At 46.6% G+C, this 15,315-nt stretch overlaps 1 protein-coding gene across 1 annotated transcript in view; it reads right to left on the bottom strand.

Moving 5' to 3' along the window:
- Window positions 1-473: 473 nt before the first annotated feature.
- The window catches only part of LOC125627986 (butyrophilin subfamily 3 member A1-like), a 54,682-nt gene continuing 39,840 nt past the window's right edge, over window positions 474-15,315 (bottom strand). Inside the window, exons 8-13 of the mRNA XM_048832657.2 lie at window positions 12,391-12,411; window positions 10,981-11,001; window positions 10,323-10,343; window positions 3,889-3,909; window positions 2,849-2,875; window positions 474-1,097 (exon numbers count right to left, since the gene is read on the bottom strand). Coding sequence (XP_048688614.2) covers window positions 571-1,097; window positions 2,849-2,875; window positions 3,889-3,909; window positions 10,323-10,343; window positions 10,981-11,001; window positions 12,391-12,411 — 638 coding nt within the window. The 3' untranslated portion in view covers window positions 474-570. The remainder of the gene's footprint in view (window positions 1,098-2,848; window positions 2,876-3,888; window positions 3,910-10,322; window positions 10,344-10,980; window positions 11,002-12,390; window positions 12,412-15,315) is intronic.

The raw sequence follows: 15,315 nt of genomic DNA on the forward strand, positions 1-15,315 counted from the left end.
GATGACTCTTTTTTACTTCTATTAAAAGTCTTCTTGTAAGGAAACTGAATGCTTTTTCATTGTTCTAAGATCCAAGGGTTTGGGTCTGTGGTCACCTATGCAAATTGGTGAGGATTTTTACCAAACCTTCCCCAGGAAGTGGGGTGCAAGGGTTGGGAGGATTTTGGGGGGAAAGACTTGTCCAAACTACGTTTTCTCAGGAAACCAGATAAAGTTTGGTGGTGGCAGTGGAAGTCCAAGGGCAGAGGGTAAAAAATAGTTTGTACCTTGCGGAAGTTTTAACCTAAGATTCTTGTTACTTTGCCTCTGAGGTGAAGCTGCCAATAAGGAAAGTGTTAGAGAGGATGGATAGTCTATGATTTTAATGGGCTAGTCAAATATTCTATTGGACAAAAGCCACAAGCAAAAAACCAGTAGGAAATGAAAACATTTTATTGCAAAACATGTAATGAAGACAGCATGGCAATGTACATTTAAAAAAAAAACAGATTTTTTTACATCAAAATACATTCATGAAAACCTTGATTTCAGTTACATCAGTATAAAATCAGCATCAGTGTCATGTTATATTTATTCCTCATTAATTGAACAAATTCTCATTGTTGATTTTTTGTCTGAATTTTTAAAAAATGGATAAACCTCTCCTGAGAATGAACAATCATTAAATGTGAACAACACAGACATGTCAGTTACATTGAAAAAAGTCACCTGCCTGTCTTGGTAACTAAGGGAAACTCCAATTTTCTTCGGCTTTTTCTGCACCATGACCCGGGTCCATGGGTCTGTTTTTGCCCAATAATCTCTCCCACTCAGACCCAGAGCCCAGAATCCCTCTTTAGGAGACAGGGAAAGTTTTCCTTTTCTCTGTATTGATGTTTTGGCCACCCCCAGGTCCCAGTCAGTGCTGCTCACAACCTCCACCTCCCAGTAGTGCTTTCCAGCGAAGAATCCTTCACAGCCCAACACACAGATGGTCGAATCGAACCTCTCTGGGTTTGGTGGAACTTGCTGAGGTTGGGCTTCATGTGTAAAACTCTTCTTGTCCTCAGAAATTGAAAGGTTGGGGTGGGCCGTGACTCCGTGCAAAGTGATGTCATCTACAGGAACATAAGAACATAAAAACATAAGAACGGCCGTACTGGGTCAGACCAAAGGTCCACCCAGCCCAGTATCCTGTCTACCGACAGTGGACAATGCCTGGTGCCCCAGAGGGAGTGAACCTCACAGGTAATGATCAAGTGATCTCTCTCCTGCCATCCATCTCCACCCTCTGACAACAGAGGCGAGGGACACCATTCCTTACCCATCCTGGCTAGTAGCCATTAATGGACTTAACCTCCATGAATTTACTGAGTTCTCTTTTAAACTCTGTTATAGTCCTAGCCTTCACAACCTCCTCAGGCAAGGAGTTCCACAGGTTGACTGAGCGCTGTGTGAAGAAGAACTTCCTTTTATTTATTTTAAACCAGCTGCTTATTAATTTCATTTGGTAGCCCCTACTTCTTATATTATGAGAACAAGTAAATAACTTTTCCTTATTCACTTTCTCCCCATTCCCGCCACCACATCATCTGTGCCTTCACTGTGGCCGAAATCCCAAAGTTCCTCCTTAGGCACTTTTGAAAACCCCGCTTCAAGTAAACACTGAGGCCCAGCTCCTCAAAGCTATTTAGGTGCCTAACTCCCATTGGGATTATTACCTTGGAGGAGCTGGGCTGAAATGACTTGGGAGCACAGGTCTGTCAGAGGGTAGCTGGCCCTCTGAAGGGGTCAGGGGCCCAGCCTTCCCCTGACAGGCTCCGCAAGGGGGCATAAGGAAGCTCAAGTTCACCTGGGAGTAGTTACTTCACTGAGTAACTGGGGGAAGGGAATTAGGCGGGGAAGCACTGGGTATTGATAAAAGGTTAAGGGCCCTAGTGAGAGGGAGGAGCTCCTGGGGAGAAAGGCAGCAGCCAGAGAGGCAGAGGGATTGCAGAGAGAGGATCCCTCCAGCACACTGGGGAGAAGCTGCTTGAGAAGCCAACATGCCAAAGAGAGAGAAGCAGAGCAAGAGGTTGGGGAAGCCTCCAGAGCAGGAGAGGTAGGAGGCGGCTCAGGGAGCCACAAGCAACAGAGAAGGACTCATTCTGGCTGTTCCAAAGAAGGACCCTGAGATGGAACCCAGTGGAGTGGATGGGCCCAGGTTCCCCTACCTACTCCGGCCAAGGAATTTGGAGAAGAAGGCTCCAAAACATGGAGATCTAGGGCTCTCTACCCCACTAGAGTCAAGGAACTTCCAATTCCCCATGATCCTGAAGGGGACTAAGACTATTAAGGACCCAGTGAAAGGGCTAGACAATGAACTTGACAAATACAGAATTGAGGATGGAGGCATAAGGAGGATGGAGTCAGGTGGTGTATCTCTCCATCCTGCCACAGTGGGTTGCTAACAGATATAGGCCCCATTTACAAGGCCCCATTGAGTTGCAATGAGATTTGTGCGCTGAAACCACTTAGATGTTTTTGAATATCACACCATCAGTCTTCACTCAAGGAAATCTCTCATTGGGGGCTGATTCTGAACTGACTGTTGTAATTCAGGACTAACTCCATGCAAGTCAATGGAGTTACAATGGTGTGAAATGGATGTAAATAAAGTCAGAATCAGGCCTTGAAATTAGTTTAGGAGCTGGGAAGGGCCTTAGGAGCCGAGTCTCTGATAAGAACAGGTTGTGTTTCTAGTTTGATTATAGTATAAAACCTGCTGATTTCTTTAATAATGGGATAGATTCTAATGTATTCAGGTTCTCACGTTGCATCTATCACCATAGTATTAGCACCTCTATCCATGTGCTGTGTGTTCTGTTACCTGAATTGTTCCGAGCCCTTCTCCATTCTGAAACGAAAGTAAGAAAACAACAGACATTGGATTAAGAGAGGCATTGACTGCGGATTTCCTCCCTCCAGCAGCAAGGAAGTTCCAGACTTGCTGGAGGGCAAGTGAGGATGCCAGACGCATTAGGGGGTGCTTCCTTTTGCAGGAGTTAATATAGACAAAAATGGCACTTGAATAGTCATTCTCTCTCTCTCTCTCTCTCTCTCTCGGTCACACACATGTGGGCTGTTCTGAGCTAAGATTAGAAACCAGGGCAGGAGTCCTGCTCTGTCTAAGATCTGCTCCGTCTGTCTTGAACCTCCAGTCAATGTGTCACCTCCCCATGTTACCTGCTCTCATTGGCTTTGATCTAACTCCCTCTTACACATTCCCCTCTCACTCGAACAAAAACTGAATGTTCCCATTAACAATGTTTTCAACCACCAGAGGCTGTATTCACAGCAACCCAGTCCCTATTAGGCAGGACATAGGACAATTCCCTCCAATGTGTGTCTACATTGCAGCTGGGAGGTGTAATACCTAGCGTGGGTAGACATATATATGCCAGTTCTGTTTGAGCTAGTGCACTAAAAATAGCAGAGTGACCACGCTGGCTCGGGTTAGCCACATGAGTCCAATCTGTGTCTGAGCCCTGGGTACACACCCCAGCTGCTGTGCAGACATACTTTAAATCAGTGAAACTTCAGCTATGGCTACTGATGTGTTTTGGACCCCATGGCTGTCAAGAAGACAGTGGGTCTGTCCCACCCCTCAGGCTGAGACAGACAGCACAGAGCAGGCCACATCTCCCATGCTGCCTGGTACGTGTGAGCAGTGTGGGGAGCTGCAATGTGTCTGCCTGGAGCTGCTGTGTTCCCTTATATGGATGGGGAAGAAAATGGACTGTCAGGATCCCCTTCTCCATCAGAAGCAGCCAGGGAGATGGAAGAGAGACAGGAGAAATTGCACCTCTCCAAATATCCAAGCAATGGGAGTGGGGACACCAGCAAGGGTGTACCTAGGTCTTCACTCACCTAATTCTTTCTTCATTTCACCTGAAAAAAAACATATTACAGCCTTTTATACTCTTGTTCAGTGTTTTCCTTGGTACCACACGTCAAAGATTACCCAGTAAATGAATTAAATTGTTCTCTCTGTTGGCGAAGGAGAAAAGGTGCATTTTCAATCCGCACCCATACCCAGCCCAATCCCCGGCTCACTCTTTCGCTACATGAAATTCCACAGTTCTGCAGAAGGAGCTTTGAATACCAAGAAAAGGGGCAACAGAAGAGCAGAGTGTGTTGAACCCTCCTTCCTCATGGGGGGAGAGGTCATGACCCCTTCCCCCCCCCTTGACTATCTACCAATGTGATATATGCCATCATGTACCCGCAATGCCTCTCTGCCATGTACATTGGTCAGACTGGACAGTCTCTACGTAAAAGAATAAATGGACACAAATCAGACGTCAAGAATCGTAACGTTCAAAAACTAGTTGGAGAACACTTCAATCTCTCTGGTCACTCGATTACAGACCTAAAAGTGGCAATTTTTCAACAAAAAAACTTCAAAAACAGACTCCAAGGAGAGACCGCTGAATTGGAATTAATTTGCAAACTGGATACAATTAACTTAGGCTTGAATAGAGACTGGGAGTGGATGGGTCATTACACAAAGTAAAACTATTTCCCCATGTTTATTCCCCCCACCCACCCCACACTGTTCCTCAGACGGTCATGTCAACTGCTGGAAATGGCCCACCTTGATTATCACTGCAAAAGGTTCCCCCCGCACCCCCGCCCCACTCGCCTGCTGGTAATAGCTCACCTTAAGTGATCACTCTCGTTACAGTGTGTATGGTAACACCCATTGTTTCATGTTTTCTATGTATATATATATGTATGTTCTATGTATATAAATCTATGTATGTTCTCTATGTGTATATATATATCCCCCACTGTATTTTCCACTGAATGTATCCGATGAAGTGAGCTGTAGCTCATGAAAGCTTATGCTCAGATAAATTGGTTAGTCTCTAAGGTGCCACAAGTACTCCTTTTCTTTTTACGGACACAGACTAACATGGCTGCTACTCTGAAACCTATTTTAATGCAAAGTCCTTTCAGTGTGTACATGGCCTTTCACGCCGTGTCTGCAAGAGTGTTATGGTTTTTGGAGAATACAAACCAGGAGTGCGTGAGTCTCTGTAAATTTCAACAAAGTCAGAGCAGTACTGCTCAGAACCAGAACATGCTCATGTATGTTATTGACAAAATTAGCCAAGTAATCTGCTCTATCAAAAACGGCAAAGTGGGGTGAGGTCTAAAAAATCAATAATTTTTCTTTTCATTTTAGAAGACTCCTACACAGCAGTAGAGCAAACGGAAGAAAAAGGACACAGACTTACTTATTCTCTTTTCCAAGTCTCCTAAAAAAGAAAAAATATGTTTAAAGATAACAATAGCAGCCTTTGTAATAAGAAAGCCAAGAACAAAGGTAACACATGTTATCTCATCTTTTATTCATTCTGGTGCTCTTCTCTTAGAATCATAGAATCATAGAATATAAGGGTTGGAAGGGACCCCAGAAGGTCATCTAGTCCAACCCCCTGCTCGAAGCAGGACCAATTCCCAGTTAAATCATCCCAGCCAGGGCTTTGTCAAGCCTGACCTTAAAAACCTCTAAGGAAGGAGATTCTACCACCTCCCTAGGTAACGCATTCCAGTGTTTCACCACCCTCTTAGTGAAAAAGTTTTTCCTAATATCCAATCTAAACCTCCCCCACTGCAGCTTGAGACCATTACTCCTCGTTCTGTCATCTGATACCATTGAGAACAGTCTAGAGCCATCCTCTTTGGAACCCCCTTTCAGGTAGTTGAAAGCAGCTATCAAATCCCCCCTCATTCTTCTCTTCTGCAGGCTAAACAATCCCAGCTCCCTCAGCCTCTCCTCATAACTCATGTGTTCCAGACCCCTAATCATTTTTGTTGCCCTTCGCTGGACTCTCTCCAATTTATCCACATCCTTCTTGAAGTGTGGGGCCCAAAACTGGACACAGTACTCCAGATGAGGCCTCACTAATGTCGAATAGAGGGGAACGATCACGTCCCTCGATCTGCTCGCTATGCCCCTACTTATACATCCCAAAATGCCATTGGCCTTCTTGGCAACAAGGGCACACTGCTGACTCATATCCAGCTTCTCGTCCACTGTCACCCCTAGGTCCTTTTCCGCAGAACTGCTGCCTAGCCATTCGGTCCCTAGTCTGTAGCTGTGCATTGGGTTCTTCCGTCCTAAGTGCAGGACCCTGCACTTATCCTTATTGAACCTCATCAGATTTCTTTTGGCCCAATCCTCCAATTTGTCTAGGTCCTTCTGTATCCTATCCCTCCCCTCCAGCGTATCTACCACTCCTCCCAGTTTAGTATCATCCGCAAATTTGCTGAGAGTGCAATCCACACCATCCTCCAGATCATTTATGAAGATATTGAACAAAACCGGCCCCAGGACCGACCCTTGGGGCACTCCACTTGATACCGGCTGCCAACTAGACATGGAGCCATTGATCACTACCCGTTGAGCCCGACAATCTAGCCAGCTTTCTACCCACCTTGTAGTGCATTCATCCAGCCCATACTTCCTTAACTTGCTGACAAGAATACTGTGGGAGACCGTGTCAAAAGCTTTGCTAAAGTCAAGAAACAATACATCCACTGCTTTCCCTTCATCCACAGAACCAGTAATCTCATCATAGAAGGCAATTAGATTAGTCAGGCATGACCTTCCCTTGGTGAATCCATGCTGGCTGTTCCTGATCACTTTCCTCTCATGCAAGTGCTTCAGGATTGATTCTTTGAGGACCTGCTCCATGATTTTTCCAGGGACTGAAGTGAGGCTGACTGGCCTGTAGTTCCCAGGATCCTCCTTCTTCCCTTTTTTAAAGATTGGCACTACATTAGCCTTTTTCCAGTCATCCGGGACTTCCCCGGTTCGCCACGAGTTTTCAAAGATAATGGCCAATGGCTCTGCAATCACAGCCGCCAGTTCCTTCAGCACTCTCGGATGCAACTCGTCCGGCCCCATGGACTTGTGCACGTCCAGCTTTTCTAAATAGTCCCTAACCACCTCTATCTCCACAGAGGGCTGGCCATCTCTTCCCCATTTTGTGATGCCCAGCGTAGCAGTCTGGGAGCTGACCTTGTTAGTGAAAACAGAGGCAAAAAAAGCATTGAGTACATTAGCTTTTTCCACATCCTCTGTCACTAGTTTGCCTCCCTCATTCAGTAAGGGGCCCACACATTCCTTGGCTTTCTTCTTGTTGCCAACATACCTGAAGAAACCCTTCTTGTTACTCTTGACATCTCTGGCTAGCTGCAGCTCCAGGTGCGATTTGGCCCTCCTGATAACATTCCTACATGCCCGAGCAATATTTTTATACTCTTCCCTGGTCACATGTCCAACCTTCCACTTCTTGTAAGCTTCTTTTTTATGTTTAAGATCCGCTAAGATTTCACCATTAAGCCAAGCTGGTCGCCTGCCATATTTACTATTCTTTCGACTCATCGGGATGGTTTGTCCCTGTAACCTCAACAGGGATTCCTTGAAATACAGCCAGTTCTCCTGGACTCCTTTCCCCTTCAAGTTAGTCCCCCAGGGGATCCTGGCCATCCGTTCCCTGAGGGAGTCGAAGTCTGCTTTCCTGAAGTCCAGGGTCCGTATCGTGCTGCTTACCTTTCTTCCCTGTGTCAGGATCCTGAACTCAACCAACTCATGGTCACTGCCTCCCAGATTCCCATCCACTTTTGCTTCCCCCACTAATTCTACCCGGTTTGTGAACAGCAGGTCAAGAAAAGCGCCCCCCCTAGTTGGCTCCTCTAGCACTTGCGCCAGGAAATTGTCCCCTACGCTTTCCAAAAACTTCCTGGATTGTCTATGCACCGCTGTATTGCTCTCCCAGCAGATATCAGGAAAATTAAAGATATCAGGAAAATTAACCCTCTCCAGTTTGAGAACTTCTTTCTTCAGTGGGGGACACCAGAATTGCAAAAACTATTCCAGCAACAGAGCCAAATACAGAGCTAATATTATCTCTATAGTCCTCATTAAGATCACCATCGTGGTCTCTGGCCTGGGGCCCAGTGAACACTTTCCTACTGAAGGGCTTCTATGAGCTCCAGTGAAAGGGTACTTCCTCTTCCACCGCAGCGATTCCTGCCCGCCACTGATCACCTCTTCTGCAGAGGACAGGAGGTGCTGGGGGGGAGGACTGGGGGAAGGAAGAGGCGGAACGAAGATCTGCCACTCTTGGAAGAGGGGTTGCAATAGGGCAGGGAGAAGAGGAGTGGGAGAGGGAAGAGGGTATAGTAGGGGAGGGGCAAGGGACAGAGAGGTGGTCACACACCATCAAGGAAATCAAAACGTTGGCACCTCTGCCTACACTGCCCCCACGTGACTGGGTGACTGAACTGATCCTTAACAACGTCTCCTTCATTCTGAAGTGAAAAATTAGAATGTTCCTCACGATGACACATAGCTGCACACTGTCCCAATGCCAAGGAGCCTATGCAGTGTAGCCTGGGGAACTGGGCCGACCCATGCTTCCTAATCCACCTTGTGGGGGTCTCACTAACCCTACATAGGTACACCAGACCAGTGAAGCTAAATGGGGTAGAGACCACAGCACTGGTTGATTCGGGGAGTGCTATCACGCTTGTCTCGGGGAAGCTCGTGAAGTGTAATCAGCTGCTGTGGGCTAAGCGTATGAGGATAACATGCGTCCATGGGACAGTTGGTTATTACCCCACCCTCCCAGTAAAAATTGAGATTCAGGGGAACACTACTGAGGTAGCAGCAGGTGTAGTCCATAAACTCTCATACCCGGTGCTCATAGAGAGGGACTTCCCAGGGTTTGGAGACTTACTCCCATTAGAGGAATTGGAGAAAGGGGGAAGCCCTGAAAGTAGTGAGGCATCCACAGTAGACTGTCAACCTCCAACCTTCTCTGAAATATCCCCAGATTTCTTCTCCACTCCCAGACAGCATAGAAAGACGAAACGGGAAAGAAGGGCAGCTAAGGCCTTGGGAACCCGAATACTGGCCCAAAGCCAGAGGGTTGCTCTTGGAGTTAGGCGGACCCGAGCAGTTGAAAAGGATGCCACCCAGAAGGGAGAAGCACCCAAGTCTGACCCACACCCTAACGCCTCTGAACCTGCAGAGGCAACAGAGACTGGCCCCCTACATCTCAGGCAGATTAGCCTCGGGAGAGGAAATTTTGGACAGGACCAGGCTGAAGACCCAAGGTACGACAACATCAGGAAGGAGGTGACCGAAATAGATGGGGTCCCCGTGGAAGGGAAAACCCAGGGACCAGGACCCTACTTCATAATGAAGAAGAATCTCTTATACCGGGTTGCACCAGTACAGGGGCAGAAGGTACAGCAGATTCTAGTTCCTCAAAAACACCAGAATGCCGTATTAAGTCTGGCCCATAGTCATCTTTTGGGGGGGCATTTAGGGGTAGAGAAGACCCTGGCACGGATCCTGCGACGATTCTTCTGGCCCCAAGTACATGAAGAAGTGCGGAGGTACTGTGCGTCCTGCCCGGAGTGTCAGCTGCACAGTCCCCCTCCCCACTTGAGGGCACCTTTGGTACCCCTTCCCATCATAGAGGTCCCCTTCGTGCAAATAGCCATGCATCTAGTGAGACCCCTGGACAAGGCAGCCCAGGCCACCAATATATACTTGTCATTTTGGATTATGCTACTCGCTACCCAGAAGCCGTACCCCTGGGGAACACGGCCTCTAAAACGATAGCTAAAGAGTTGGTGGGGATCTTTGCCTGAGTGGGGCTACCAAAGGAGATATTAACAGACCAAGGTACCCCATTTAGGTCAAAGCTAATGAAGGACCTCTGTACGCTACTCCATATACATACCCTGAGAACTTCAGCCTATCATCCGCAGACCCATGGGCAGGTAGAAAGGGTTAACCGAACCCTCAAAGCAATGATAAGGTAAGTCGGGATGGGAAGGATTGGGACTCCCTACTACCCTACCTTATGTTTGCAATCCGGGAGGTACCTCAGGCCTCAACTGGGTGGAGTGTCCGCATGGCTTCAGCTACTACAAGGTCAAGCACAGTACGAGCAACTCGGTCCTGCCACACTCCCCATCCAGAGCTTTTCCATTCAGTGCATATGTTCAGCTCCTGTAGTGTGTGGATGTTTTTTCTCACATGCCCGACTGCCCTTGAACCACGACCCCTCTCACTTTCTTTGCAAGGTGCTGCTGAGGTCTCAGCTTGATGACATACCACAATTCCAGAATAATCTACACAGACCCTCCACTTCCCTGATGCACAGGGCATGCAACGATAGCATCTCTTCTGCAGTTGAAATTTTTGGAACCAATACAGGCACATGAAGTTTGGTCAGTGGACTGTAAGTATTGAGTAAAGTAGGCAAACTCACCCATTTGCTCCTGGAGTTCCTCTGCAAAAGAAAAATGGGGAGAAGAAGAAAACAGTTCAGGGTTTGTCCATTGACTTATGAATTGAAGAGGGTGAATGAGATCCTTTCTTTGTTGATTAACATGAATATTGGCCATTAATAGTGAGCAAGCTCTTCAATCTGTAGGCTAGTCCCATTCCTATCCCGCTACGTAGTAGATAGAGAAGATGATATTCTTGCTTTGATCAATTGAAGAAAAAACTTCATGGCGACAACTAATTAGCAAAAGGTGTATATGACACACTATGCTCCTCTGCTAATATGGGTTCTGCTATGAAAGGAGCAGTTACATCATGAGCTGATTCCATTTGCTGTTTCAGTGCAGAGTCCTTTCAACGTGTAAATTGCCTTTCTTACTCTGTCTCAGCAAGAGTGTTATGGTTCTTGGAGAATACAAACAAGTAGTGGGTGGGTCTATTTCAATTTCAGCAATGTATGAGCAGCACTGCTCAGAACAAGCCAGTGCTCATATATGTTATTGACAAAATTAGCCTAGTAATCTGCTCTATCAAAAACAGGAAAGTGGGCTGAGGTCTAAAAAATCAATGATTTTTCTTTTCATTCCACAAGACTCCTACACAGCAGTAGAGCACACGGAAGAAACAGGTCACAGACTTACTTTTTCTCTTTTCCAAGTCTCCTAAAGAAGAAAAAATATATTTAAAGATAACAATAGCAGCCTTTGCAATAATAAAGCCAAGAACAATGGTAACACATGTTATCTCATCTTTTATTCATTCTGGTGGTCTTCTCTTAACCCTCTCCAGTTTGAGAACGTCTTTCTTCAGTTGGGGACTCCAGAACTGCAAAAACTATTCCAGCAACAGAGCCAAATACAGAGCTAATATTATCTCTATAGTCCTCGTTAAGATCACCATCGTGGTCTCTGGCCTAGGGCCCAGTGAACACTTTCCTACTGAAGGGCTTCTATGAGCTCCAGTGAAAGGGTACTTCCTCTTCCACTGCAGCGATTCCTGCCCGCCACTAATCACCTCTTCTGCAGAGGACAGGAGGTGCTGGGGGGGAGGACTGGGGGAAGGAAGAGGCGGAACGAAGATGTGCCACTCTTGGAAGAGGGGTTGCAATAGGGCAGGGAGAAGAGGAGTGGGAGAGGGAAGAGATGGGGTAGGGGTGGGGCCTTGAGGGAAGGGGTATAGTAAGGGAGGGGCAAGGGACACAGAGGTGGTCACGCACCATCGAGGAAATCAAAACGTTGGCACCTGTGCCTACACTGCCCCCACATGACTGGGTGACTGAATCGAACCTTAACAACATCTCCTTCATTTTGAAGTGAAAAATCAGAACAGTCCATTTTAATATGGAGGAAATAGAAACTTTTGACTCTACGGAGATGCTTTTGCTTCTTTCTTGTTCTTTTCTTCATCCAATAAGTTTTTTTCCGCCTGAAATAGGCACATTCCCATGGAAAGTTTCTGCCAACACCTTGCTCTCATCGTGAATACACCGGACCAGAAGACAGGATATCTAGGGTCTATTTCCTGTTCTAGCAAACATCCCTGTGTGACTATCAGCACTTCCTTTCCAGGGGGATTGTCAACGAGCCGACACTGGGGGCTCTGCACAGGTTGTGGGTTCCCAGTTTGGGGGAAGCTCTTCGGGGAAGACAATTCTCCCTCCATCCCTGATGTACAAGCTGGAGTGTCCGCATGACCTCAGCTACTACAAGGTCAGGCACAGCACTAGCAACTCGGTCCTGCCACACTCCCCATCCAGAGCTTTTGCATTCAATGGATATGTTCAGTTCCTGTAGCATGTGGATGTTTTTTCTCACATGCCTGACTTCCCTTGAACCCCGACCCCCTCTGACTTTCTTTGCAAAGTGCTGGGGAGGTCTCAGGTCGATGACATACCACGATTCCAGAATAATCTACACAGACCCTCCACTTCCCAGATCCATGGGGCATGCAATGAGAGCATCCCTTCTGCAGTTGAAATTGTTGGAACCAATACAGGGCACACGAAGTTTGGACAGTGGACTGTAAGTATTGAGTAAAGTAGGCAAACTCACCCATTTGCTTCTGGAGTTCCTCTGCAAAAAAAAATGGGGAGAAGAAGAAAACAGTTCAGGGTTTGTCCATTGACTAATGAATTGAAGAGGGTGAATGAGATCCTTTGTTTGTTGATTAGAATGAATATTGGCCATGAATAGTCAGCTAGCTACTCAATCCATAGGCTAGCCGCATTCCTATCCCACTACTTTTGTGGGTTGGATAGCTCAGTAGTTTGCGCATTGGCCTGCTAAACCCAGGGTTGTGAGTTCAATCCTTGAGGGGGCCATCTTGGGCAAAAATTGGAGATTGGTCCTGCTTTGAGAAGGGGGTTGGACTAGATGACCTCCTGAGGTCCCTTCCAACCCTGAGATTCTACGTAGTATATAAAGAAGATTATATTCTTGATTTGATCAATTTAAGAAAAAACTTCATGGCCACAGCTAATTCGCAAAAGGTGAATCTGACACATTATGCTCCTCTGCTAATATGGGTTCTGCTATGAAAGGAGCAGTAACACCATTTACATTATGAGCTGATTCCATTTGCTGTTTCAGTGCAGAGTTCTTTCAATGTGTAAATTGCCTTTTGTACTTTGTCTCAGCAAGAGTGTTATGGTTCTTGGAGAATACAAACAAGTAGTGGGGGAGTCTATTTAAATTTCAGCAATGTATAAGAAGCACTGCTCAGAACCAGCAAGTGTTCATATATGTTATTGTCAAAATTAGTCAAGTAATCTGCTCTATCAAAAACAGGAAAGTGGGGTGAGGTCTAAAAAAATCAATGATTTTTCTTTTTATTCTAGAAGACTCCTACACAGCAGTAGAACACACTGAAGAACAGTTCATAGAATCATAGAATCATAGAATATCAGGGTTGGAAGGGACCCCTGAAGGTCATCTAGTCCAACCCCCTGCTCAAAGCAGGACCAATTCCCAGTTAAATCATCCCAGCCAGGGCTTTGTCAAGCCTGACCTTAAAAACCTCTAAGGAAGGAGATTCTACCACCTCCCTAGGTAACGCATTCCAGTGTTTCACCACCCTCTTAGTGAAAAAGTTTTTCCTAATATCCAATCTAAACCTCCCCCACTGCAACTTGAGACCATTACTCCTCGTTCTGTCATCTGCTACCATTGAGAACAGTCTAGAGCCATCCATCCTCTTTGGAACCCCCTTTCAGGTAGTTGAAAGCAGCTATCAAATCCCCCCTCATTCTTCTCTTCTGCAGACTAAACAATCCCAGCTCCCTCAGCCTCTAAGTCATAAGTCATGTGTTCTAGACCCCTAATCATTTTTGTTGCCCTTCGCTGGACTCTCTCCAATTTATCCACAGGATAAATTCAGGAAGGACAGGCAGGGCAGAAAAGGTGGGGGAGTAGCACTGTATGTAAGGGAGCAGTATGACTGCTCAGAGCTCCGGTACAAAACTGTAGAAAAACCTGAGTGTCTCTGGATTAAGTTTAGAAGTGTGTGCAACAAGAGTGATGTAGTGGTGGGAGTCTGCTATAGACCACCGGACCAGGGGGATGAGGTAGATGAGGCTTTCTTCCGGCAGCTCACGGAAGCTACTAGATCGCATGCCCTGATTCTCATGGGTGACTTTAATTTTCCTGATATCTGCTGGGAGAGCAATACAGCAGTGCATAGACAATCCAGGAAGTTTTTGGAAAGCGTAGGGGACAATTTCCTGGCGCAAGTGCTAGAGGAGCCAACTGGGGGGGCGCTTTTCTTGACCTGCTGCTCACAAACCGGGTAGAATTAGTGGGGGAAGCAAAAGTGGATGGGAATCTGGGAGGCAGTGACCATGAGTTGGTTGAGTTCAGGATCCTGACGCAGGGAAGAAAGGTAAGCAGCAGGATACAGACCCTGGACTTCAGGAAAGCAGACTTCGACTCCCTCAGGGAACGGATGGCCAGGATCCCCTGGGGGACTAACATGAAGGGGAAAGGAGTCCAGGAGAGCTGGCTGTATTTCAAGGAATCCCTGTTGAGGTTACAGGGACAAACCATCCCGATGAGTCGAAAGAATAGTAAATATGGCAGGCGACCAGCTTGGCTTAATGGTGAAATCCTAGCGGATCTTAAACATAAAAAAGAAGCTTACAAGAAGTGGAAGGTTGGACATATGACCAGGGAAGAGTATAAAAATATTGCTCGGGCATGTAGGAATGATATCAGGAGGGCCAAATCGCACCTGGAGCTGCAGCTAGCAAGAGATGTCAAGAGTAACAAGAAGGGTTTCTTCAGGTATGTTGGCAACAAGAAGAAAGCCAAGGAAAGTGTGGGCCCCTTACTGAATGAGGGAGGCAAACTAGTGACAGAGGATGTGGAAAAAGCTAATGTACTCAATGCTTTTTTTGCCTCTGTCTTCACTAACAAGGTCAGCTCCCAGACTGCTGCGCTGGGCATCACAAAATGGGGAAGAGATGGCCAGCCCTCTGTGGAGATAGAGGTGGTTAGGGACTATTTAGAAAAGCTGGACGTGCACAAGTCCATGGGGCCGGACGAGTTGCATCCGAGAGTGCTGAAGGAATTGGCGGCTGTGATTGCAGAGCCATTGGCCATTATCTTTGAAAACTCGTGGCGAACCGGGGAAGTCCCGGATGACTGGAAAAAGGCTAATGTAGTGCCAATCTTTAAAAAAGGGAAGAAGGAGGATCCTGGGAACTACAGGCCAGTCAGCCTCACCTCAGTCCCTGGAAAAATCATGGAGCAGGTCCTCAAAGAATCAATCCTGAAGCACTTGCATGAGAGGAAAGTGATCAGGAACAGCCAGCATGGATTCACCAAGGGAAGGTCATGCCTGACTAATCTAATTGCCTTCTATGATGAGATTACTGGTTCTGTGGATGAAGGGAAAGCAGTGGATGTATTGTTTCTTGACTTTAGCAAAGCTTTTGACACGGTCTCCCACAGTATTCTTGTCAGCAAGTTAAGGAAGTATGG

Source organism: Caretta caretta, chromosome 23 (genome assembly GCF_965140235.1).
Source record: "Caretta caretta isolate rCarCar2 chromosome 23, rCarCar1.hap1, whole genome shotgun sequence".
In the NCBI taxonomy this organism is placed as follows: domain Eukaryota; kingdom Metazoa; phylum Chordata; order Testudines; family Cheloniidae; genus Caretta; species Caretta caretta.